This window comes from Pavona decussata, unplaced genomic scaffold, assembly GCF_977016875.1.
Source record: "Pavona decussata unplaced genomic scaffold, jaPavDecu1.1 SCAFFOLD_6, whole genome shotgun sequence".
Lineage (NCBI taxonomy): Eukaryota > Metazoa > Cnidaria > Anthozoa > Scleractinia > Agariciidae > Pavona > Pavona decussata.
Genome location: NW_028145430.1, coordinates 6756163 through 6779837, shown reverse-complemented (window position 1 = coordinate 6779837; position 23675 = coordinate 6756163). Strand labels below are relative to the sequence as shown.

The 23675-nt window shown below is 39.2% G+C and overlaps 3 protein-coding genes and 2 pseudogenes across 3 annotated transcripts; 4 read left to right on the top strand and 1 right to left on the bottom strand.

The window, feature by feature from the left end:
* The first annotated feature begins 6711 nt into the window (after positions 1–6711).
* LOC146489495 (melanocyte-stimulating hormone receptor-like) lies at positions 6712–7554 on the top strand. The gene has a single exon (XM_085110996.1). The coding sequence runs from the start codon at positions 6712–6714 to the stop codon at positions 7552–7554; it is 843 nt and encodes a 280-aa protein (XP_084967122.1).
* Positions 7555–8127: 573 nt separating this feature from the next.
* Positions 8128–9167, top strand: LOC146489494 (QRFP-like peptide receptor; annotated as a pseudogene).
* Positions 9168–9813: 646 nt separating this feature from the next.
* On the top strand, positions 9814–11417 carry LOC146489493 (uncharacterized; annotated as a pseudogene).
* Positions 11418–12010: 593 nt separating this feature from the next.
* On the bottom strand, positions 12011–14481 carry LOC146489492 (uncharacterized). The gene is made up of 3 exons (XM_085110962.1): positions 14425–14481; positions 13879–14077; positions 12011–13192 (listed from the first exon to the last, which is right to left on the bottom strand). The coding sequence occupies exons 1-3, from the start codon at positions 14479–14481 to the stop codon at positions 12543–12545; spliced, it is 906 nt and encodes a 301-aa protein (XP_084967088.1). The 3' UTR covers positions 12011–12542.
* Positions 14482–20409: 5928 nt separating this feature from the next.
* On the top strand, positions 20410–22042 carry LOC146489491 (uncharacterized). The gene is made up of 3 exons (XM_085110165.1): positions 20410–20517; positions 20920–20979; positions 21302–22042. The coding sequence occupies exons 1-3, from the start codon at positions 20473–20475 to the stop codon at positions 21992–21994; spliced, it is 798 nt and encodes a 265-aa protein (XP_084966291.1). The 5' UTR covers positions 20410–20472; the 3' UTR covers positions 21995–22042.
* The last annotated feature ends 1633 nt before the right edge of the window (positions 22043–23675 follow it).

Sequence of the window (23675 nt, the reverse complement as noted above, 5' to 3'; positions counted from 1 at the left end):
CACGAAAACATGCAAACAGTCGATTGACTTCAACAACCGAACGTTTTATCAGTCATCCATCTGTATCATAATGCTACAGACTTGCCTACCAATCCTAAAAAAAGCTTGTGGGATTGGTCAGCGATCTTTTCGCATTCCAAATGCACCTGAGAGGGGAAGAAGAAATCTTTTTTGCCTGTACGCCATTTTGGCAAATATGGCGCAAAATGCAGACTTTGTATATGAATCCGATGACAATTAGTTCCTGTAAGAATGATTTCAGATATTTAAACCCAGAATATTTATAAGGTACTTGGTAAAAGATTCTCTAATCAAAGCTTAGAAATAAAGGTTTGGTGGAAAGCTGACATTCGCGATTTTTGGTTTCCATCGGGCATTCGTCTATAACGGTCCACGCTACATCAATTTAGAGAAATATTAGGAAAACTCTAAAGTTGATGTTAAGACTTTTTTAGAGCTTAGAAATCTTAAATTTGATCAGCCAAAGCTTTTGGCAAAAATTTCTTTTGTTTACAGAGTTTGAATATCCCGGCAAAAAATTGATTCGCACCGAAATAATTTGCGTCGTATTCCTAAATACATGTTCATCTCCCATGCGAATGGGGCTCGTGGGTTCGTTGATTCGGACAAACTTAACACAAGCGCAGTTCTCAATATTCCAGCATGCAGACTTACTTTATTCCTTAATTTTACTGCCAAAAAGTCCCCAGGTAAGAAATTGTTATGTTTTATGTAAACAATCAGAACGCTGATTCCTCAAATCACTGATTGTGTGGAATTTTGCTACATTCAGACTGAGTTTATTGCATTGTACCAGAACAAAGTTTCATTCATGGTAATTCTCGATAACCTCCTTCCTGAACTCCACTTTTGCTAACGAGTTTCTGGCTTATTCAAAACAATAAAGAACCCTATAATTTTAGCAGAGATAAGACAGATCGAACGCACTTTACTAATCCTTGATTAATACTTGTTACATATAATGTAAACAATCCGAACTGACTGATTCCGCAAACAACTGACTGAACTCAACATGAAAAATGTAAAAATACGGCATGATCTTAATGAGGTGTGGAATCGTAAGTTGTAATATTTGAAAATTTTACTAAAAAATTTCCAAAATTAGAATATATAGTAAATATTACGTACAGTGTACATATACAACTAAACAATTCATTCTGTAAACATTCACAACCTTAGAGTGACTGGCTGTACAAGAACTCACCAAATTGACTTTGACAAATTATAGCGGGTGAATCGTAAGTATATGGACATACGACTGGTAGCAGCGTATCTCTTTTCTTATGTAATGGGAACTACCCTGAAACTGAAGACAGAGGTTTCGTTTCTGCTGCGGAGCAGAAAAAGAGGGCAATCTATGTCTCTCAGTATGAAGAGAAACTGAGGAATCCATCTGAACTGTCAACCTAAATTTATTGTTTGCTCCGACTCAGAAATAATGCATTCAGTTTTACATCGCAAAACAAAGACCTCAAAATCAATAGGAGAAAGCTATCTACAACAGTCAACAAGAACAAAAATAACTTTTAGAGTTGTCTCTTGGATAAATGAATGATCCCAGACTTCACAGCTTGCTTGCCGTGCACTGCTCTACAAACGAACCATGTAAGAAAAATGAAAATGGCAAACATGTTGACATCAAGTTGTCACAGTAAAAAAATTTTGCTTCCTTTGTCTAATCCACAAAACATGTTCAGGGGAACACGTTCCCGTGTTTTCAATTTATTTATCTGATATGTTTTGGTTCTACGTAAAATAACAGCCTGGACTGCTCGCTTGTTGAGGAGATACTTGCGGTCAGCAGAAGCGGTTTCCAAACCCTTTTTCTTTCTTCGAACTAAATTCAAAACGGTATTTCGAGGAAAACTAAAGATGACATTTAAGATAATCGCGGCTTTTATTGGCATCACTCTTTTCGTAAGTGTTTTGTCTGCGATAGAAAGTTAGTAAGGCCACATGTCCAAGAAATATAATTATTATAACTACTCAAACCGTTTACGAAACCACAGGAATCTCAGGATCGCAGTTATTCGATGGACAAAATCCGGCCCGTGACATATTTTGTCTACAAGAATATGATCTCCACTCTTCAACCGTCTAATTTTCAAATCTTTCTTCATCTTCTAGGCACTTGCAGCAGTTGCTGAGCACAGACGGCACAAAAGAGTTCTTACACTGGGATGCAAGGTAAAATACTGAAAATAATTAAGAGTGGCCGTCTGTAATTTTCAAACTAATGTGTTTTGGGTGAGAAAAAATAAAATTCCTCAAACTTTCTCAAAACAAAGGACTAGGTAAGTGATTTACATTGATATAACTTTTGGGTGAATCAAATAAATATTTTAGCTGTAGGACAAATAATTTGGTTGTTCACCTCTCGGCAGGAACTCAGGGATCATTTTACTACAGATCGGTAACACCTGGGTTTGGAAATGAAACGTAACTAAAACTAAACGACAAGGTAGAACTCGAAATCAGATGACATTTAAGATTAATTCAGGACGGTTATTTCCAATTGTAATAAAAAGCTGAATATTTTATCGATTTTTTAACTTGTCTCTTTTGTGAGCCATTTTGTTAGGTACAAAAATCCGCTAAATTCAAATGAAAATATCGCCAATGGTACGTTACTAGATTTCATAAAAGTACACCCCAGTTAAAGAGCAACGTCTTCCCTTCAAATATTTGCAATAAATTTTGGGGCCAACGTACCTACGAAAATTGACAGTTGAAATTACAAAGTGCACTGTTACGGCCGCATTCCACGTCAATATGTTTAGCATTTAGTTCTTTGTATGGTTGCACATTCCTTTCACATTCTTTTCAGTTATCGCTGTTCATTCTGTTAGATTTCTCTGCATAATTTTCTTTGTTCTTAGATCATTTTGTAAGTTTCATCGTTTATTCTAATTCATTTCGCTTCAGCGTTCGCGGCAACATCGTTGCAGTTTCTTTCGTCCAGTCTTGTTAGCCATCGTACATTTTTTCCGTTCAACTTTCAAGTCACACAACGTTTGTAAGTATTTTCGCTTAGTTTCTTTCCGTTTCCTGTATTTTCGTCGTTTCATAACCATCATTTGTATTCCTTAGTAATTTGTATTTTGTTTCGCTTTTAGCAATCGTAATCGTAATTCGTATTAACTGTAATAAAGACGAGTTGGAACCGTGGGCCATCCTTGGATTATTCGCCTATATGCACTTTTGAAAACAAACACTAAATTTTCAAATAGCTCAACGACGACAGGTTAATGACATACCGAGGATAACAATCTAAAATCCCCTCGTGTCATGAAATACCCGAAGTGAACAAAATATTTTGCTTCCTGTTATATTTTTTGTGGATTAAAAACATATTTTGGATTAATCATCCGCGAATTTTGAAAGAAACAAGACAAGTTTTGAAAAAGTATTGTTTAATTGTCACACTGATAAGCAAATTCCGCGCTTCAACAACAATTTAAATGGAAAAATTTTCGACTTCTATTCCATACGTGAGCCAAAGGCTATCTACAAGAAACTTACCTTTGCAGTGGATGGTACTTTTAAGGCCAGATGGTGAGGAACTGTGAAACGCTCAGACGCCGAAATTTTCATCAGCCGAACTTAATTCAAATTAAGGTCGGCCTAAATCACGAAAATCCCGCCTTTTGATTCAGACGCCGAACTTAATTAGCCGAACTTAATTTACTTGAAGCAAAACCAATCGAAAGGTCAGCGTTTTTTTTTTTTTTTTATCTTTTTTATTTGAAATACGTTATAATAATTTATGCATTAGGTTCAGCTCATGAAAAGTTCGGCGTCTGAATCAAAGCCGTTCCAAAGCCAAAATTCCCGGCTGAGCCAGGCGGGAAGAACGGCTGGGTCGTTCCAAATTGAAACAGCCGTTTTCAACTGATTCAGACGCCGAACTTTTCATGTACTTAATTCGAGGTATTAGGTTCGGCTCATGAAAAGTTCGGCGTCTGAGGCCCGGTTCATACGTTGAACTTTACATGGGCCGAGCCTAATTATTTGGTTTGGCGCAAGTAAAGATCGACGTATGAATCAGTTAGGATCGACAGATTTGTATTTGGGTCGACCCGCCGTTCTTAAGTTCGACTTCGATTCATACGTCGAACATTTACGTGTGCCGAATCAAATGCATACGTTACGTATAAATTATATAAATTATATCTATCCCAGAGGTCTGCGCGTTCCATTGACTTGACATGCACAAAGGACTTCATCCTGAACAAGATGGCGGGAAAAGAGGAATGCGCTTGTTCTTCTTGTTTAGAAACAACTAAATATACTTGTCTGAGATGCGAAAGATTAAAAAAAAAGAAAAGAATCTATTCTTGATGTGCACACGCACTTCAAACCGACAGAAACTTTCCAATACAGGCTATATCAAAGGCAAAGCGTCAAGATTTCTCCGAACAAATCTTCAAAAACAACATTTATTCACTTAATATAGTGCCTTTTAACATTAAAATGATCAAAAGCGCTTTACGTGAATTTAAAAATTTTAAATATAATAACTATAAAGAATTATAAGAAATATCAATAACAACTAATACTAAAATAAACAATTGACCACCCCCAATGCCATTTTACCAAACAAGCTCTTCCATGTCAGAATTCATCTTTCCCGCCATTTTGAATCTTGTTGAGAAAAAAACAACAGCCGCTGACCACGAAAATCTACTTTCTCACTTTAGCTTTAAGTTCGACTTCAGTTAGGTTCGACGTCTGAATCAACTGCCGAACTTAATTATTTTGGTCGACCTTAATAGGTATTAAGTTCGGCTAATGTAAAGTTCGACGTATGAAACGGGCCTAACTGTCAGTAACTCAATCTTCGTAATCTTTTTACATAAACTACTTTATCAGGCTTTTAATAATCGAACTGAAGGATGTTTTCTTTGTAAATTTACACGAAGTATGCGTAAGAAATGAACGAGAACGAGAACATTTAAGCAAAATACTTAAATTGTTGTCTCCTTTGTTCCCAGATCGTTTTATACCCTTTTAAGGACACGTTTGTTTCTGTTCGGATCCTTTAGCTGAAAATGTAAGTTGCAGAAAGTTCTATGTCCTCGAATATACAACTTGTTGTTCGCTATACAAAAATGGCTATACAAAAATGCTAGTTAGTTGCCTCCCCCCCCCCCCCCCTTTTTTTTTTTTTTTTCGCATTTTTAAAGACATACTTTCCCCTTTGAAAACGAAAGGAATTAGTTTTGTTCAAAGTGTTACGAAATTTTGATTTCACATTTTGGCAAATAAACTGTAGATTTCCTTTACGAATAATTCCAATTTTTTTAGCCGATAAAGGCCATCCGAACAGATATCCATCGAAAAATGAACGGTGGTAGTCCCTGATTCATATTAGACATTACTGAGGCTGACAAATCCGTGAGACGAACTTATCCTCAACTAATCTGTTGCCGTTATCATATATGTCGACGGTCTCGGATTATCCGGGAGTCTACCGACACGGAAATTATCTGCCGGTCCAGGGTACTGCTCACCCTGAAATCTCCCATATAAAATCCACTTTTTCTTTAAATCCACAAAATTTCGTTTCTTCTAATTTATGGTACGGCTCCTAGATCCACTTTTGTCTATCTTTCCCCCGACCCTTATAACGTTCAGACAGAAAGCACAGAAAATGGGTCGATTTGCCGGGAAAGTGGGGGGAAAGACGAGAGAAAATTTAGGCGGGAAAGAGAAGAGATCTCCAAAAGATTTGTTGGTATCTCTGCGCTATCCCGCGACTAACACCACATTCTGTGAGGTGAGAGGAAGTAAATTTGCTGTGACTGACGGCTTCTTTTATTTCAGTTTTCTGTTTGTCGTGTTGTTCGCATTATTCTTAAGCTAGCTACACTTTTTTAAAAAGGGCAACTGGTCTTGCTAATATCTTATGCCAATAAAAATAATAACACAACCTTGTTCCCAGGTTCCTCTCTCTTCGAGGGAGGAAAAGACAGGGCCCTGGGAACGAGTTTGACAATAGGACATTTTCACTATGGCGTCATTTGACTACAACTACCAGAATCCTTCAGGTTTTTGTTTTCTCGTGCTAATTAGAGCCATTGTGCTTTGCTGTCCACAGGGATTACAAAATTTGAATTTGAAAAGGAAAACGAAATGAATTCTGGTAATTGTAGTCAAATGACGTCATCATGAAAAGGGCCTATTGCGGCACTAAAAAATGGCGAATGCAGCTGTTATTTGAGTCGCAGCGCTCTTCTTGCCGGACGAACTACCAGAGCCGAAGGGTGGAAATATTTTGGAGTGTTAAATAACAACAACAATCTCGCTGAAAAAATTATTGCTGTTTACGTATATTTAGAATTTTTTAATTTATGACCGCGTGAATGTTGCCAATTGAAAAAAACGTAATGTGGCTACATAAATACTGCCAAACTGTGCCCAATGAATGCCCACATTTTAATTGCGATAACCTACAGACTCACAGACGCGCTGTTGAAACAGCTGACAGGTTAAAATGGGTATATTTAAGAAAGTACGCAGGTGAAACTTTGTTTTGGCAGTGTAGTCACCTCGAAAGCTGGCTTGTAACCTGAAGGACACTACATCTAACAAAAAATTAAAGAACGACTGGTCTCATTAAAATCCAGTTCGTTTCTCAGTGAAGGAACTGCGTTTTCTGATTTGAAGCCGTTTAGGAAACAGCCAAAAATGGCGAACTGGACTGAAAATAGGAACTTTACGAACACGCTGAGACAGGCAAACATAATTCCAGCAATAGTAGCTGTATCTTACGCTACTTTGAACGTTTTTCTTTCCATCATTGCGTCTCTGGGTAATGGCTTGATCCTTATTGCTCTTCACAAAGCATCTGCTATTCATCCACCAACAAAACTGTTACTTCCATGCCTCGCAGCAACTGATCTTTTTATTGGTCTCGTATCACAACCGTTCTCTGTCATCCTCCTGCTGAATGCTGGCGGCATAAAGATCAACTTCAACTTCATTCAACAGATTATTCAAATAAATAATGGTTCAAGTTTTGTTCTTTGCGGAACGTCAGTTGTGACCTCGACTGCCATCAGTGTTGACAGGCTTCTCGCCCTGAAATTGGGACTCAGATACAAAAACGTCGTAACACTGAAGCGAACTCGTGCACTCACTGTTTGTATTTGGCTAGCTGGGATATCAGTTGGATTTATTTACTTCTTCTGGATCAATTTGTTACCTATCATCTTCGCAACAGCAGTTGTGTTTTCAGTCGTCCTTTTATCTATCTCAATATTCTGTTACACGAAGATAATCCTCACATTACAGCAACACCAAGCTAAGGTGCAAGACCGCCAAAATCAGCAAGGAATGACCCCACAGAATATCGGAAAATACGAGAAGACGGTTTCTAGCATAGCGTGGGTGCAGTTGGCATTGGTTGTTTGTTATGTTCCCTTTTTAGTTTCCATCATAATAATAACAGTAAATGGATGGACTGGTGTGAAAGCGGAAATCGTTTGGGCATCTACCACAGAAGGTTTACAACTGAACAAACAGGCCTAGCTGTAGCAACAACGAGCCGAATAGTTGAGTGTAACGAGAGCGAAGCTTACCGACTCTGGGTTCGTTTAGATTTTAGAAGGACGCTGACAATGCTGGAAACTTGTTGTGAAAACAATTTACTTTTGAATACATGTATTCGCAGACCAGCTTTTGGCATCTCTTTTATTGTTGTTCGTTTTTAACTATTGTGGTCTTCTGTAAAAGGACTATAATCCAATTATAGCTAAGTACGTGCTAATTTGTTCATCCAGTATGGTGTGCTTGCAATTCATTCATGTCGGCTTGTTAATGAATAAAAAAGCTGAGTGATCGTTAACTAGACAATAAGACATTGTGTAATAATAGCATACGAGAAAAACCATACTAATAAGGAGGAGGTTTTATCGGGTTTTAAAACCACTGCACGTGACGTTTTATCGACCATTTGGTCAATGGGCTTACGAATTATTAATGAGTTTTTGAAAGATTTCTTAATACACAGACTTGCATGCTTCTCGTTAAACAACATTTTCTTTATTTCAGTTCTAGGAAAGTCAACTCGATAGCTCCGTTTAATGCTGTTGGAGTAGTACCATGGATGATTCGCTTGACAATTCAACGAACCCAGACTCAACTGGAGTTAAATGCATGCCATTCACAAAAGAAGAGCCTATGGATATAAAAGTGGTCAAAGCAGCTTGTTACTCTATCATTATGCTGATTTCACTGGTCGGAAATTCTGCACTCATCGCCATCGTTGCCAGATACAAACATATGCAAACAAGTACCAACTTGCTAATCGCAAATATGACCATCTCAGATTTAATGGTATCGGCATTCGCCGTTCCGCGAGAGCTCACGCAAATCTTCACCGGCGTGCAAAGATGGCTGATTGACGAGGCTGCTGGAGTCATTCTATGCAAACTTGTTTATTTCTTCCAAGACATTTCCACCGCTGTATCGATTCAAAGTATCTTGCTCATCACTGTAGATGGGTATGCTGGAGTGGTTCAGCCATATCGAGACCCCGTCATAACACCAAGACGGAGACGAGTCCTTATTCCACTAATATGGTTAGTATCTATGGGTCTACACAGCACTTACCTTAACACAGTGCGTCTCAAACAAGTCAATAACATACGATACTGCATCTTCAGCTGGGAACCCGCGTTTGACAGTCTAAAAGCTCAAAGAATCTACTTCGTGGCGATATCAGTTATCTTAATTGCCATCCCCTTGGCAGTCATTACGGTTTTATGTTCAGGTCTATAATAAAACAGAGATCATTTTGGAAAACAGTGTCCTCATTCAGAAGACAAAGGCGAAAAGAAGACACTAAGATCATTAAGAAAATTCTGGCCATCATAGTTTTATTTGTTATGTGTATACTTCCTATAGATATCACTGGATTGTTACACCTTTTTTGGTGGCACGAAAAAATTCCTTGTGGAATAGACCATTTAAACTTTGCAGTCAAGTTCATATTTTACTCCAACGCATCGCTTAATCCATGCATTTATTTTCTTCTGAATGAAAGATATCGTCAGAGCCTTTGGAATCTTTTAAAATGTCGGGATTCCCAACCAGAGGGACAAGCGACGGTGTACGATATGGCCCTACAAACATTAAAGTGAACAAGTTTCAATTCATGTTGAATTGTTCACGAATTTATTTGTAGGGTCGAGTGAAAGTAAAACAATGGTTGTTCTTCGGAAAAAATGATTTACGGTGGTTTTTCTTGGGATTCTGTGAACAGTTGTCAAATTCGAATCATTAGCAATTCGATCATTTTAAAAGAGCCATAAGATAACTTTCAGGTCATATCCATCTGGAAACGATTCCGAATCAAATTCATTTTTTCATTCGATAATTGGTGAAATAATGTATGCAAATTTTATTGTCTCCTTTTCAGCCTTTTGGGAAGAGCAGCATGCTATCTACCTTTTGCGAGACATTTGTGATATGTCCGCTTCTGAATGATAAATCACTCATTTAATTGTACAGTATTGTTATTCAACTTCCTTCCGAGTCTGGCGCACATTTATAACAGTTGATCTTGTAAAAAGCATCCTTAGCTAGTTTAGCGCTAAAGTAAAGCGCCTTCGTATGGCATTGACTCGTCGTTGTTGAGCTAATTAAAGATTGCGTTTGTTTACAAAAGGGCACTTTGTAATTTCAACTGTCAAATTTCGTAGTTACGTTGGCCCCAAAATTTTATTGCAAACATTTGAAGGGAAGACGTTGCTCTTTAACTGGGGTGTACTTTTATGAAGTCTAGTAATGTACCATTGGCGATATTTTCATTTGAATTTAGCCGATTTTTGTACCTGCCGAAATGGCTCACAAAAGAGAAAAGTTAAAAAATCGGTAAAATATTCAGCTTTTTATTACAATTGGAAATAACCGTCCTGAATTAATCATTAATATCTTCTGATTTCGAGTTCCAACTTGGCGTTTAGTTTTAGTTACGTTTTATATCCAAACCCAGGTGTTACCGATATGTAGGAAGTAGCTCTGACGGAGCTCTGAGTGCTTTCTGAGAGCTGAAAAACCGAAATATTAGTCCTGCAGCTAAAATATTTATTTGATTGACCTGAAAGTTACATAAATGTGAATTACTTATCTAGTCCTTTCTTCTGAGAAAGTTTGACGAATTTTATTTTTTCGCACCCAAAACACATTAGTTGAAAATTACAGACGGCCACTCTTAATTCACACAGATATTTAAGTTTCGAGGTTTTCTTGCCGAGTAAAAGCTCCCAAGTCTATCTATTTTTGTAATTGCAGTCGCTTTTTAAGATATTTTAGTAAAAAAAATAAATAAATAAAAATACGATCAGGATTTCAAACTATCTTGAAACCGGGAAAGATTAAAATCAGATCAATTGCAACAAGAAAATCCGGTCGACCACGCTGGTCCCTGAATTCGCTCCTCACAATGCCAATGTTTGAACTGATCTGTACATTACTGGAGTCGTGGACAATATTGCGATATTTTTCGTGCCAAAAAGGTCAACGATTTTAATTCTTTGTTTTGTTTTTGTTTTGTTTTGTTTTGTTTTTTCTAGGGAGACGATTGTCCTAAATCAACTAAAATGAACGAAAACTCTTCCGTCCAACCTCCTGCCTTGATTATCTGCTGAGAGGAGCCTCAAAATGTGGTGTCTACAGGCTTTGCGATAATGGCGGAAACAGTTACCCGGCTTACTGTGATCTCAAGTCCGAGCCTGGCACTGCCTGGAACCTAATCATATCCTGGAGTACTCTAAATCGTAACATGCCCGCTTTTCAAAAGATTCCTTTCAAGTACAACTCTCCAGTGAACGAGAACGCACAGAACTGGAATCTGTACCGCCTGAGTTTGGCACGAATGAAGTCCCTACAGAGTCACTCCACTCACTGGCGAGCAACATGCAGCTACCCGACCCACGGCGTCGATTTCAGAGATTACGTTCGTGGAAGCTTCAAGGACTTCAACGTCATCGATTACCTTGACAACAACAAATGCAAGAAAGTTGAATACATCAACATCCGCGGACACATCGGGATCCACCAAACGGTACCTTTTTGGCAGGGTGCTAACGGCTACTTCCTGCATACTGACAGTACATACGCTACCTGTCAGTTTAGGCCAAAGGCGGGTTCAGTGAGTTGGGAAGACAGCTTTGGCTACTATGAATACATCAACCCAAAGTTCCGCTGCACACAGGGAAGTCAACCTACCACCCAGTGGTGGTTGGGAGCTCATCTCTGATGCGTTCACAGATGTAACAGCGTGTTAAACGGGGTCGCAGCATTTCACCCCGAACTTGATTTAGAACAAACTGTGATCCGTAGATGATAAAGATACGAAATTATGTAGTCTCTCAGTAATACATTAATAAAGATTTTGTTAATCTTCTCAGATCGTGTGAAATCGATCATGTTGAGTGGAACGAAAAAGAGTGATAAAAAGAAAGAAAGAAAAAGATTGGAAAATACGAGTGACGAATGAAAACTTGTTTCTACCGGACAACAGTCAAATGAATATTATTTATCACAGAATTGTTACTTGTGAAATGTCCCTCATATAGAACTGGCCAGTGGCGTATCTAAGGAAGGACCAACAGCGCCCTAACTCCTCACTAAAATCAACACAAATTTTTTATGTTCAAATTTAAGGACCAAAAGTTGTTTCCGCAACCATCGTAAAATTCTCAATATGAGCCCTGGTCTTTATTCGTTGAAAGGACTCTCGTTCACGTTTGGCTTGTTGGCGGGGCGCTTAATATTGGAGAGCATTTTCCGGCTTGACAATGAGAAGAATTTAAATTAGCGTCAAACACGAACTAACAGCCCAAAACAAAAAGCTAATAAAGTCCATGGTCTCAATTCTGGTCTGTTGGGTTTATCATGGAAGATAATAGAGATTTGAGGCCCTTCTTGGGCTGGGGTTATTTTCGGAGGGGTTTACATTCAGAATTTTGGGGAACTTTCCATTCTTTCCGTATCCTTTTTTTATTCCAGTTTTCTCCGATTCCACCACTCCCTTTTTGATCACCCACTCCTTATAACTGAAAACTATACTTGTAAAACGATCTTTACATTTGACAGTTAATATCCTACGGAAAAAGAGGAACAGTCGTGTGCGGGTTGAAATCTAATGCGGTGTCCTTACTGTTCAGTGGTTTTCAACAGTGTAATGCAGCACCAAAACTAAAGTTATCGATGCGCTCTGGCCAATCACAACAGACACAAACAGCACATGTAACTAAGCCACGCGCGGGAAAACGCGCGCGAGCAAGCCACGATAGCTTCAAGTTTGGTTTTCCTTATAACTGGTTGAATTAGTGGTCGAGTTACTTTAGCCAATCACAAATCGTAGCAAGGCACAACCAGAACAAACAATACTTTCGACACCAAGTTGAAGACCACTTTCAAAAACATTTAGTTAATCCAAGGTTTGAAACAATTTTAATGCTTCTAACAATCTATTTTGTTATAAATAATTATCACCGCTGCCACTTCACTCAAAAATCGCCTCCAGAAATGGAAGACACGTCACCAAACGTATCCTGATCAACAGAAACGTGTGCCGAGCTTTCTTCATGAACACTGTTATCAACTGACGGTAGCATAACTTGGATTTTAGTTGGCTGTTGAGGTTCAGTATCTTCCTCATCAAGTTCAACAGCTCCATTACTTTCTCCCTTAAAGCCTAATCCATCTTGTTCGCTCGTGAAAACATTTTTCTTCCCTTCCTCTCTGTCATCATCAGACAATGCAGAAGCCCCTTGTCTGCGCTCTTCTACAGAATAAGTGTTTTGTAAACTTGTCTCTGATAGTTGACTGTCCTTTTCTTCAACATGAATTACCCTGGGCTTAGCGTGTTGTTGTTGTTGCTGCTGTTGCTGTTGTCGTTGTTGTGCAGTGGGAAAAGAAGTATCTGTGCCGAGTGTTCCAGGCAACAAATCCGAAGCATGAAGAGAACGCTCGTCGTGACTCGGCTCTCCGTCGGCATTCTTCGGAGAGACTTCGAGTGCGCCGGGAGTTTTGGCGTTCTTCACATCCACAGGTTCGTCATCCAATGTGAATTTCCCAGGTAAAGGGGGAGGAAGGTTCCCAACTGCACCGGACGGCTCCCACACTACCACTTCACCCGGAGAGAGTTTCCTTGGGACTGCAAATAACAAAAGAAGTCAAACTTTTTTACCTGATGTACTTGTTTTAAGTCGCACTTTAAGCCGTTTTGTTGTATTAAAAAAGCAACTTGGAGTATTTATACTCCCCCCCTCTATCCTGGATGTGATGCTAGTCCATTGTAGGGTTATCCCCAGCAATATGTCACCGGTACCCATTTATACACCTGGGTGAAGACGGACAATGTGGAATAAATAACAACACCACAACCAGAGAACAACTTATTGTTGAATCACCAACCCTCCGATATTTTACCGAACGTCTGAAAGCTCCAGCGCGCAACACCGCGCCTCCACCGTCTAGTTGTATTACAATGCATTTTTGGGCTGCCTTTTTTATGTTTGGCAGGCATCTTTCAGGAACGCTGACTGGAGTAAGACTACTTTAAATTACACAATAAGAGTTTGTCATAAAAGAACGACCAAAATAAAAAGTACTGCTGAATAGCTTTTAGTTGAGAGGTGCAACCACAGACTCAACCGGTTTCTTTATTTGTTTTCTTTGTTGACTCCGAGAATGAAAGGGCTAATCAGTTACCTTCTAAATTGTTCAAGAACAAAATTCAGTGACCGTCCTTGAATATCCAATGTAATACTAAGAGATTTGCCGGGATGATTATTCTTAAGCAATTCTGATAAATAAACTAGCGCCGAAAGTATCACTAACCTACTTCACCAGGTTCCTTTGATTCAGTCTTTCCCTGACCTCCATTAGGCATGCGCAGATGCTCTGTTAACAACTCTCCTTCGCTGGCGCTGTTAACAGCTGACGGCCTGTAATTCTGAATGCAGTTCAACAGAACAGCCATTGGATCCCGAGGCCTCACTTCACCTGGCTCTCTCTCACTGACATCAGCGTTAGAATTCTGAGAGAAAAGCACAATTTACTGGTAAAACATATTTCAATTTTAATCCGCACAGGGAAGGTGAGATAACCTTAGGTCTTTGATAAAATACCAAAATGTCACCATTTAAATGCTAAGTACTTTCCTATGCTGTTATTAACAATGCTATACAAGATGGTTCTTCCTTGATTCTGTAGTTGACATTCTAAGGTGTGACAAATAAGTTGAAAGCTACTAAGCAAAACTTTGCTGTGGCACTAATATGTTGTCGTATAATTATCTCCAGGTGTTTCTCATTTTTGATTATACGGAAAGAATCCTAACGAAAGCAACTGAGTAGTACTTTCCTGTGATAACGTTTACTGTACGCTGTATAAAGTGGTTATAACTTCTGAGTCTTTGGTTGGAATCCTAGGCGTCACCATTCTAACCATCCAATTAAAAGCTATTACACACGCAGTTCTTTCCCGTAGCGCTGTACATTATGCTTTACAAGGTGGTTCTCGCTTTTGAGACTGTGGATAAAATCCTCACTGCGGATAGCGTGAGCATTTATTGAAAAGCCAACAAGCATTAATTTCCTTCTTTTTAGCACCACATTAAATGCATTGTTGTTAAGAAACAAAACATTTTACAGTGGTTATTAAAATTGATAGAAATACGTGTTGAATTTCCAAAGCAACGTTTCAGACTAGTCTAAAAAGTAGGTTCGTGTTTCTACAACGGTGTTTAATTCTCTCAAATTTCTCCTTAATAAGTGTAAATCTTTATGATTCTACCAATAAAAACAAAGTCTTTCTTTGACTCCATAGGAACCTCTTATCGTTATCCATAAGCATTTCTTTTTTTATCGTCATCACCTGTTCTTATAGAAATGTACGAGCACTAGGAGGCACAGAAACGTAAATAACAAACTCGCCAGAACTGTCAGGAACTCCTTGGCCAACCTCCCCGCTTTCCGTCCCTCTACCCAAAGAGACTGGGGCGAGGATACCTCTGACAGGAACCAAAAAAAACTTGAGCTCAGCCAACTTTAAAGTAAGGGTATATGACAAAAACAAGTCAGCAAACTACCACACAGAAGAAAAGCTCCATAGGTCCATCCGCACAGATCAACAAGTTTGTCAGACAACAAACATTTGTAAAAATGTCTTTATTTCGCCCCACTAAATACATTCATATTCAACTTAAGCAACAGGCATTACCTCTCTGATACTCTCGGTGTCTGTCAGGGTACTGGCCGAGTTAACCTGGTACGGAGAATCGCTGACACTGCTGCTACTATCCCGGTTGCCATGGTCACGTCCTTTCCCGCCTTCTCCACGTTGTAAGATGCCGTTGACTGCGACTCTCATGAGCTCATTGCGGCCAGCTAAGGACAACACAATACTCTCGAATACAAAAATCATGTGATTTATTAATAGGAATTGTTTGATGTCCTCAATATAAAAGCCACGACATAGAATTTATTACAGCTCTAGTTTCGAATTACGTTAGATTGTAGTTAGATTGATAGTATCGTTTTTTCTTAGATCCTACGCGAGAACGGCTGGACAACTACAAATTATACAAATTAACGATTAAACGAGGAAGGACGGGGGAGAGGGGGAAAGAAAGAGGATATTCCTTTGACTTCCCGTTTCACGAAGCTACTGATTGGTTCCTCGTCGTTCAAGTTGTCAAAAAAACTCATCGCTTCGCCGCTTACCAAAACAAATGCGTTTTACAAAAACTAATTCTAGTAAAATAATTCTAAACTTCTCTTGTCTACGAATTACAGTAATATGGTAGAAAATGACATCTCTTCCTTCAGGTTAACCATGCAAATAGCGCCGTAAAATTTAAATGTGAATCATAGTGACCGGGGCAATCGAATGCACTGCAAGTAAAAGGTATTTTCATTTGCGTTCCATGGCAGTAACTGTACAGAGTTCCTCCCTACTGTGCTATTGTACGTGTTATCAACTAAGATGTAACACTGTGAACACTCTTATCAAGAACGGGGTTTTATTAGAGAAGTGTGTGTGCTTAATAGAGACGGTAGATCCTTTCAAGTCATGAGTCAGTAAACAAGCTATGCTAAAATAATTGACAACTGAAATACTAATCTGAATGCTTTAAATACGCGTATAAAAATACAATAGTCTGGATCCGCATGCGTATCAACCGTTTGCCTACCCTTCCCCTCCCCTGTGCTGCATATTTCTTTTATTTTGGGGTCCCTCTCGGGAAGCTAAGGTTTCGTTCGCCTCGCGCGCGCGCTTTCTTGGAAGGGAAAGTTAGGAACCGACTAGACTGCTAAGCAGACTATTAAACAATACGGGTGTCGCGTCACTTACCGTCTGAGCACAACATTTGAGACCTGCGAGCCGGAACCAGTGTCATTTTGGAGCGAAAACGAATCGTTATTTTACTACAAGTTTTTGACAGAACGGCGTGGTGGGGAAAACGAATCCTTGTCTCCTCGAAACGTAAGTGATCTCGTCTTTTGGAATTTAGTTCGTCCCTCACAAAGAGTAAAATCAATCTCCCTGGGATATCTCTGTTGTTACTACTTCGCTAAAAACTTCAAGTCTTATCTCGTAGTCGAACTCGTACTAGAATCTTAAGGTCTCTATTTACTTCTCACGCTGAAGCCTCGTCTTCTTAAAATTTCATTAAGTCAACAAAACTCACATGCGATGTTTAGCCTACGAACAAGCTCTCTAATAAGGGTCTTACACGAAATAAGTCTCGGGTGAGACCAAATAGAGAGCTTGCTCGGCAGGTTATGTGCTTTCTTGTCCTTATTTGAACCAGCATTTATGGTGCGTAGGCCCGATGGGGAAAGGGGAGGGGGCTTAATAGATATTTTACCTGTAACTGAACCGATTTGAAAGGCAATCGGAATGGACGGTAAAACGTGACATTGTGTAAAGAATTTAGAAGTTATTCTTAAATATTACTCATTCGTTTGGTTAATTATTTTCGATCCGCAAAGAATTAAGCAAGTGTAGACGCACGCCTTGTTCAAACGAGATCAACTGTCTCTTCTTCAACAAACCTAAATTAGCATAAGTATTTAGCATTTATAATCATTTAATAGTATTTAACGTCTGGAAAGTACTTGGGAGCTTCTGAGGCTGCCCCAATTTCCCGTTTTCTGCATTCTTGGCTTGTTTTTAACCCTTTCAAGTTATCCGCTGCAAACTGAATAGGTAATCAGGTGTATTTTGAGAAAGTGACTTCGTGAAATTCATTTTTTCTTCCACAGACAAATGCTTCAATATTTACTTTCGAAACATGTTCGGCTCGCAAATTTAGTTTACCCATTAAATAAACAGAAGAAACAGACCCAGTCGCCTGTTGAATAAATACTAAAATAAGGTAGCTTCCTTGAGACAATTGAAATGAAATGTGGAATTCGGTGGCATAAGAAAATTGGTTTTAACGTACTTTTGACATTCTATGGAATACATTAGGCTATCCTGTCTTGAACTTCTCGTCGCTTGATCTCGAAAAATGATCTTTTCTAACATTGTAGAGTTTACTGACAAAACTTTTTGCCCGGAAGCCCAATATCATTTTGTGCATATTTTAAGACAATATCACTTCCGCAAAAAATGCTCCGTGTAAATACTGGCACATGAAAAGACTTTAAGGCCAAGCACTGCCTTGGTGATTTACACCGGCCAAGAGAACAACTGATTTGATTTGGAGAAGCAATGTTTACTTTTATAATAATGACTGAGATCGGCTTTCCATCAGAATCAAATAGTTCATGATGTTCAGGCATGAAATTGATTGTACAGCGTCTCTCCACTTAGTTGTACGTTTTTACAAATTCCTTTGTTTTTGTAGTCCAGTGTCATTTTCCAGCTGCCAAACAGTTCAGTTGCTATTTTACTTGTGATCCTAAAACAACTGCTTCTCTCCGCCAGCCTCGTTCGGATTTCTTACAGTCTCTCATTTCATTTTGGCACGTGTGCATGTAAGCTCGACGAAGCTGTACTGACTTTCGATTGCTTTATCAGTTTTGTAATGCCAATTCAGTCATCTTAGAAGGAGCGAGCTCAAACGCGTGTTTGAAAATTGGAAATTTCATCAAGTCTCCGGAACACAAGCAGCGAAAACATTAAGCCTGGTTTTTCCGTCGGTTATAATAAAAATAATCTATCGATGATATGGTTCAACTGTGTGCCCTCGGTCGCTGAATCACTGCGTCGCCATTCCATGTAATCGCTAAAATCTCTAAGCGACCCTCTGACCCACTTTAACAACTTGATATGCGGAAGATCATGGGTGTGATTCTCTTTGGAGAATTCTCATGACAAAATGAATAATATTTCAGACCTCAGACGAACGTGGAAGATAAAATCTTTCCTAGCCTTAGAAATTCCGTCAGACAACGATGTTGTGTACAATAGGTGCGTAAATTATATTGTTCAACAACAACCAAAAAGACGTCGGCATTCAAGAAATGAATGTTTGAGAATTGAATAGGCGAATGTTGAGGCGAGGCGTATAATGAGGTAATTAAAAATCGCCATACTAATTGTGCTGACCATACAAGACACGCTTTATTATTAAATACATATAACTACCTCTCATCTTTGCGCTCACAAAAAAGTATTTTACATGCATACTTACAATACAATACATTCATGTTTGAAGGTGTAACTCGGTTGAGTTTTACAAGATAGGGATGTTTTGATTAAACAAGTGAGACGTTGTGACAATATGGATTCGCGAATCGCTTGCACTGAAACTAAATGGCGGGAACAGTTTCGCACGAAAACATGGCATGCATACAGTCGATTGACTTCAACAACCAAACGTTTTATTAGTCATCCTGCTGTATCATAATGCTACAGTCTTACCTACCAATCCTAAAAAAAGCTTGTGGTTTGGTCAGCGATCTTTTTGCATTACAAATACACCTAAGAGGAAAAGAGGAGGAAATCTTTTTTGCTTGGGAGTGTACACCATTTTGAATGCTGGCAAATATGGCGCTAAATGCAGGCTTTGTATATATATCCGATGAAAAATAATTCCTGTAAAAATGATTTCAAAGATGTTCAAACCCAAAATACTCAGTTATAAGGTGTTCGGCTTGGTTAAAGATTCTCTGATCAACGCTGAGAAATAAGGTTTGGTGGAAAGCTGACATTCGCGTTTTTTGGTGTCCGTCGGACATTCGTCTATAAAGTCCACGCTACATCAATTTACAGAAATATAAAGAAAAGTCAAAAATTGATGTTGTGACTCTTTTAGAGCCAGTAGTGATCTCAAATTTGATCAGCCAAAGCTTTTGGCCAAATTTCTTTAGTTTCAGTACGGAGTTTGAATATGCCGGCCACAAATTGATTCGCACCGAACTAATCAGTGTGTCGAATTCCTAAATACATGTTCAACTCCCATGCGAATGGGTCTCATGGGCTTCGCAGTTCTCAATATTCCAGCATGCAGTCTAACTTTATTCCTTAATTTCACTGCCAAAAAGTCCCCAGGTAAGAAATTGCTATTGTTTTATGTAAACAATCAGAACACTGATTCCTCAAATCAATGACTGAACTAAACATGAAAAATGTAAAAATACTGCTTGATCTGAATGAGGCGTTGAATCGTAAGGTATGTTATATAAAAATTTTACTAACATTTTCCAAAATAAGAATATATATTAAATATTACATAGAGTGTACGTACATACAACCAATCAATTCATTCTGTAAACATTCACAACCTTAGAGTGACTAGCTGTACGAGAACCCACCAAATTGACTTTGACAAATTATAGCGGGTGAATCGTAAGTATAGACATACGACTTGTAGCAGCGGATCTCTTTTCTTATGTAATGGGAAATACCCTGCAAGCCAGAGGTCTCCTTTCTGCTTCAGAGCAGAAAAGGGAGGTAATCGCTTTCTCGTAGGATGAAGGAGTACTGAAGTTTCAAATTTATTGTTTGCTCCGACTCAAAATGATGGATTCAGCTTTACAGCGCATAAACCAAAAACGTCAAAATCAAAAACAAAAAAACTTTTCAACAGTCAACAAGAATAATAATGCTTTTTATCGAAAGAATTTTCATTCAGTTTCAAGTTGTCTCTTGGATAAATAAATGATCCCAGACTTAACACCTTGCTTGCCGTGCACTGCTCTAGGAACGAACCATGCAAGAAAAATGAAAATGGCAAACATGTTGACGTCAAGTTGTCAATTTTTTTGCTTCGTTTGTCCAATACACAAGACATGTTCAGTGGAATACGTTTTCGTGTTTTTGATTTATTTACCTGATATTTTGGTGCTACGTAATACAACACACAGCCTAGACTGCTCGCTTGTTGAGCAGATACTTGCGGTAAGCAACGAAGCGGTTTTCAAACCCTGTTTCTTTCTTTGAGTTGATTTCAAAACGGTATATTGAGAAAATCTAACGATGGCATTTAAGATAATCGCGGCTTTTATTTGCATAACTTTACTCGTAAGTGTTCTGTCTGCGACACAAAACTATTCATATAACGATCTTTTCCAGTGTTAAACGTGCAAAATTATCACCAAACTTAAAATGTTAGGGACGAAACCCAAACCGGCAAGTGATGCATGGACCTAACCCGGAAAGAAAGGAAATGACCGTTTTATTTAGCCTATTTTAGGGCTTAGTACGCTTGTCTATAGTTTTGCTTAGTAACGCCGAATGCCCAAGAAATTTGATAATTATATTATAATTCCTCACGCCGTTTACCTTTTTGAACCTACAAAATCGCAGGAATCTCAGGATCTCAGTTATTCAAAGGACAAAATCCCGTGACTGATTTTAAGTACAAGAATATGATCTTCACTCTTCAACTGTAAAAGTAAATCTTTCCTCTTCTTCATCTTCTAGGCACTTGCAGCAGCTGCTGAGCACAGACGGCACAAACGAGGTCTTACACTGGGATGCAAGGTAAAATACTTCGTACACTTATGTTTAAGTTTCAAGTTTTTCTATTTTTTGTAATTGCAGTCGCTTTTTAAGATATTTTAGTAAAACAAAATATTAAAAATATTATCGGGATTTCAAACTATCTTGAAACCGGGGAAGATTAAAATCAGAGTGAATTGCAACAAGAAGTTACCGTCGACCACGTTGATCCCTGAATTCGCTCCTTTCAATATCAATGTTTGAACTGATCTGTACATTACTGGAGTCGTGGACAATATTGCGATATTTTTCGTGCCAAAAAGGTCAACGATTTTAATTCTTTGTTTGTTTTTTTTTTTCCTAGGGAGACGATTGTCCTAAATCAACTAAAATTGAACGAAAACTCTTCCGTCCAACCTCCTGCCTTGATTATCTGCTGAGAGGAGCCTCAAAATGTGGCGTCTACAGACTTTACGACAATGGCGGAAACAGTTACCCGGCTTACTGTGATCTCAAGTCCGAGCCTGGCACTGCCTGGACCCTAGTCATGTCCTGGAGTACTCTAAATCGTAAGCTCCCCGCTTTTCAGAAGATTCCTTTCAAGTACAACTCTCCAGTGAACGAGAACGCACAGAACTGGAATCTGTACCGCTTGAGCTTGGCACGAATGAAGTCCCTACAAAGGCACTCCACTCACTGGCGAGCAACATGCAGCTACCCGACCCACGGCGTTGATTTCAGAGATTACGTTCGGGGAAGCTTCAAGGACTTCAACATTGTGGATGACCTTGCCGTGAACAACAAATGCAAAAAAGTTGAATACATCAACGTCCGCGGACACATCGGGATCCACCAAACGGTAGCTTTTTGGCAGATCGCTAACACCTACTCCCTGCATATTGAAAGTTCACACACGGGCTCCTGTCAGTTTAAGCCAAAGTCGGGCTCATTGTCAAGTGAAGACAACTTTGGCTTCTATGGCACAGTAAACCCCAAGTTCCGCTGCACACGGGACGGCAAATCTACCACCCAGTGGTGGTTAGGAGCTCATCTCTAATCTGGTCAGAGAAGCTACAGCACGACCCAACAGGTGGCAGCATTTCACCCCGGATTTGATGTAGAACAAACAGTGATCCGTAGATGATAAAAATACAAAATTATGTAGTCTTCCACGAGAACACTAATAAAGATTTTGTTTATCATCTCAAGGCGTGTGAAATGGATTATGTTGAGACGAACAAAAACGGGGTGAGAAAAACAAAAGAGCGAAAAAGGTTGGAAAATGCGAGTGACAAATGGCACCTTTTTTCCACCGTACAACAGTCCCTCATATGAAACCGACCAGTAACGTATTTAAGGAAGGAGCAACATCCTCCTAACTCCTCACTATCACCAACACAACCTTTTTTATAAAAAAAAAAATGTATAAAAGCCGCGACATAGAATTCGAATTTATTACGGCCCAAGTTTCAAATTACGTTAGATTGCGATTAATAGTACTGTTTTTGCGCAGATCCTACTGATATACAAATTATACAAATTAACGATTAAACGGGAAAGGACGAGAGAGGGGGAGAAAGAAAGACAATATTCCATTGACTTATCGTTTTTGACATACAAAAGATACTGATTGGTTCCTCGTCGTTCAGGCTTTCAAAAAAAAACTGGTCTTAACTTCACGGCTTACGCAAACGCGTCACACAAAAACTAATTTTAGCAAAGTAATTCTAGACTTCTCGCGTCTAAGAATTACAATAATATGGTAGAAAATGACATCTCTTCTTTTAGGCTAGCCATGCAAATTGCGCCGTAAAATTTTAATGTGAATCATAATGACATGAATTTACCATTACTCTATCGTAGAGATACCCTATTCCGTTGTCTGGTATGGAAGGGAATATTGGACAAAAATGTGGTTGGATCGTACCGTATTGCTTTGTTTTCGGTGATGCTATGAATCTACCAGTACAGTACTATGTCGTACCCGGTAGGATGTTATATCGAAACAGTGATAGTATTGTATCGTACCCAGTAACACAATTAATCCTTCGACATGCTATTATATCGTACCCGATGATGATATGTCGTACCAGTGATGCTATATGGTACCCTGACGTCGTACCCGGTGATGCAATGTCGTACTCGGTGATGCAATGTCGTACTCGGTGATGCAATGTCGTACTCGGTGATGCACTGTCGTACCCGGTGATGCAATGTCGTACTCGGTGATGCACTGTCGTACCCGGTGATGCAATGTCGTACTCGGTGATGCACTGTCGTACCCGGTGATGCAATGTCGTACTCGGTGATGCAATGTCGTACTCGGTGATGCACTGTCGTACCCGGTGATGCAATGTCGTACTCGGTGATGCACTGTCGTACTCGGTGATGCAATGTCGTACCCGGTGATGCAATGTCGTACCCGGTGATGCAATGTCGTACTCGGTGATGCAATGTCGTACTTGGTGATGCAATGTCGTACTCGGTGATGCAATGTCGTACTCGGTGATGCAATGTCGTACTCGGTGATGCAATGTCTTACCCGGTGATGCAATGTCGTACTCGGTGATGCCATATCGTAAATGTCCGGATGCCGGCGAACAGCATTGTCAGCGGGGTTTTTTCACGAGAAAAGGCGGGAAGTTGACATCACGTGATATGACTTGCTCTTCGCGTCGTCTGCTCCTCCATAGCTAACTTTTGAAAAGTGTCGAAGCAAACGTCCGAGAAGAATGTTC

Bases quoted from the DNA above. Each gene is read 5' to 3' on its own strand.
- LOC146489492 (XM_085110962.1), bottom strand. From the start codon at position 14,481: ATGGTGACGCCTAGGATTCCAACCAAAGACTCAGAAGTTATAACCACT. The intron at 14,078-14,424 runs GTACAGTAAACG...CTTTTCTCTCAG, and splicing joins TTATAACCACTTTATACAGC to AATTCTAACGCTGATGTCAG. The intron at 13,193-13,878 runs GTTAGTGATACT...TGTTATTTGCAG, and splicing joins AAAGGAACCTGGTGAAGTAG to TCCCAAGGAAACTCTCTCCG.
- LOC146489491 (XM_085110165.1), top strand. From the start codon at position 20,473: ATGGCATTTAAGATAATCGCGGCTTTTATTTGCATAACTTTACTC. The intron at 20,518-20,919 runs GTAAGTGTTCTG...TTCATCTTCTAG, and splicing joins TTATTTGCATAACTTTACTC to GCACTTGCAGCAGCTGCTGA. The intron at 20,980-21,301 runs GTAAAATACTTC...TTTTTTTCCTAG, and splicing joins GTCTTACACTGGGATGCAAG to GGAGACGATTGTCCTAAATC.
- LOC146489495 (XM_085110996.1), top strand. From the start codon at position 6,712: ATGGCGAACTGGACTGAAAATAGGAACTTTACGAACACGCTGAGACAG.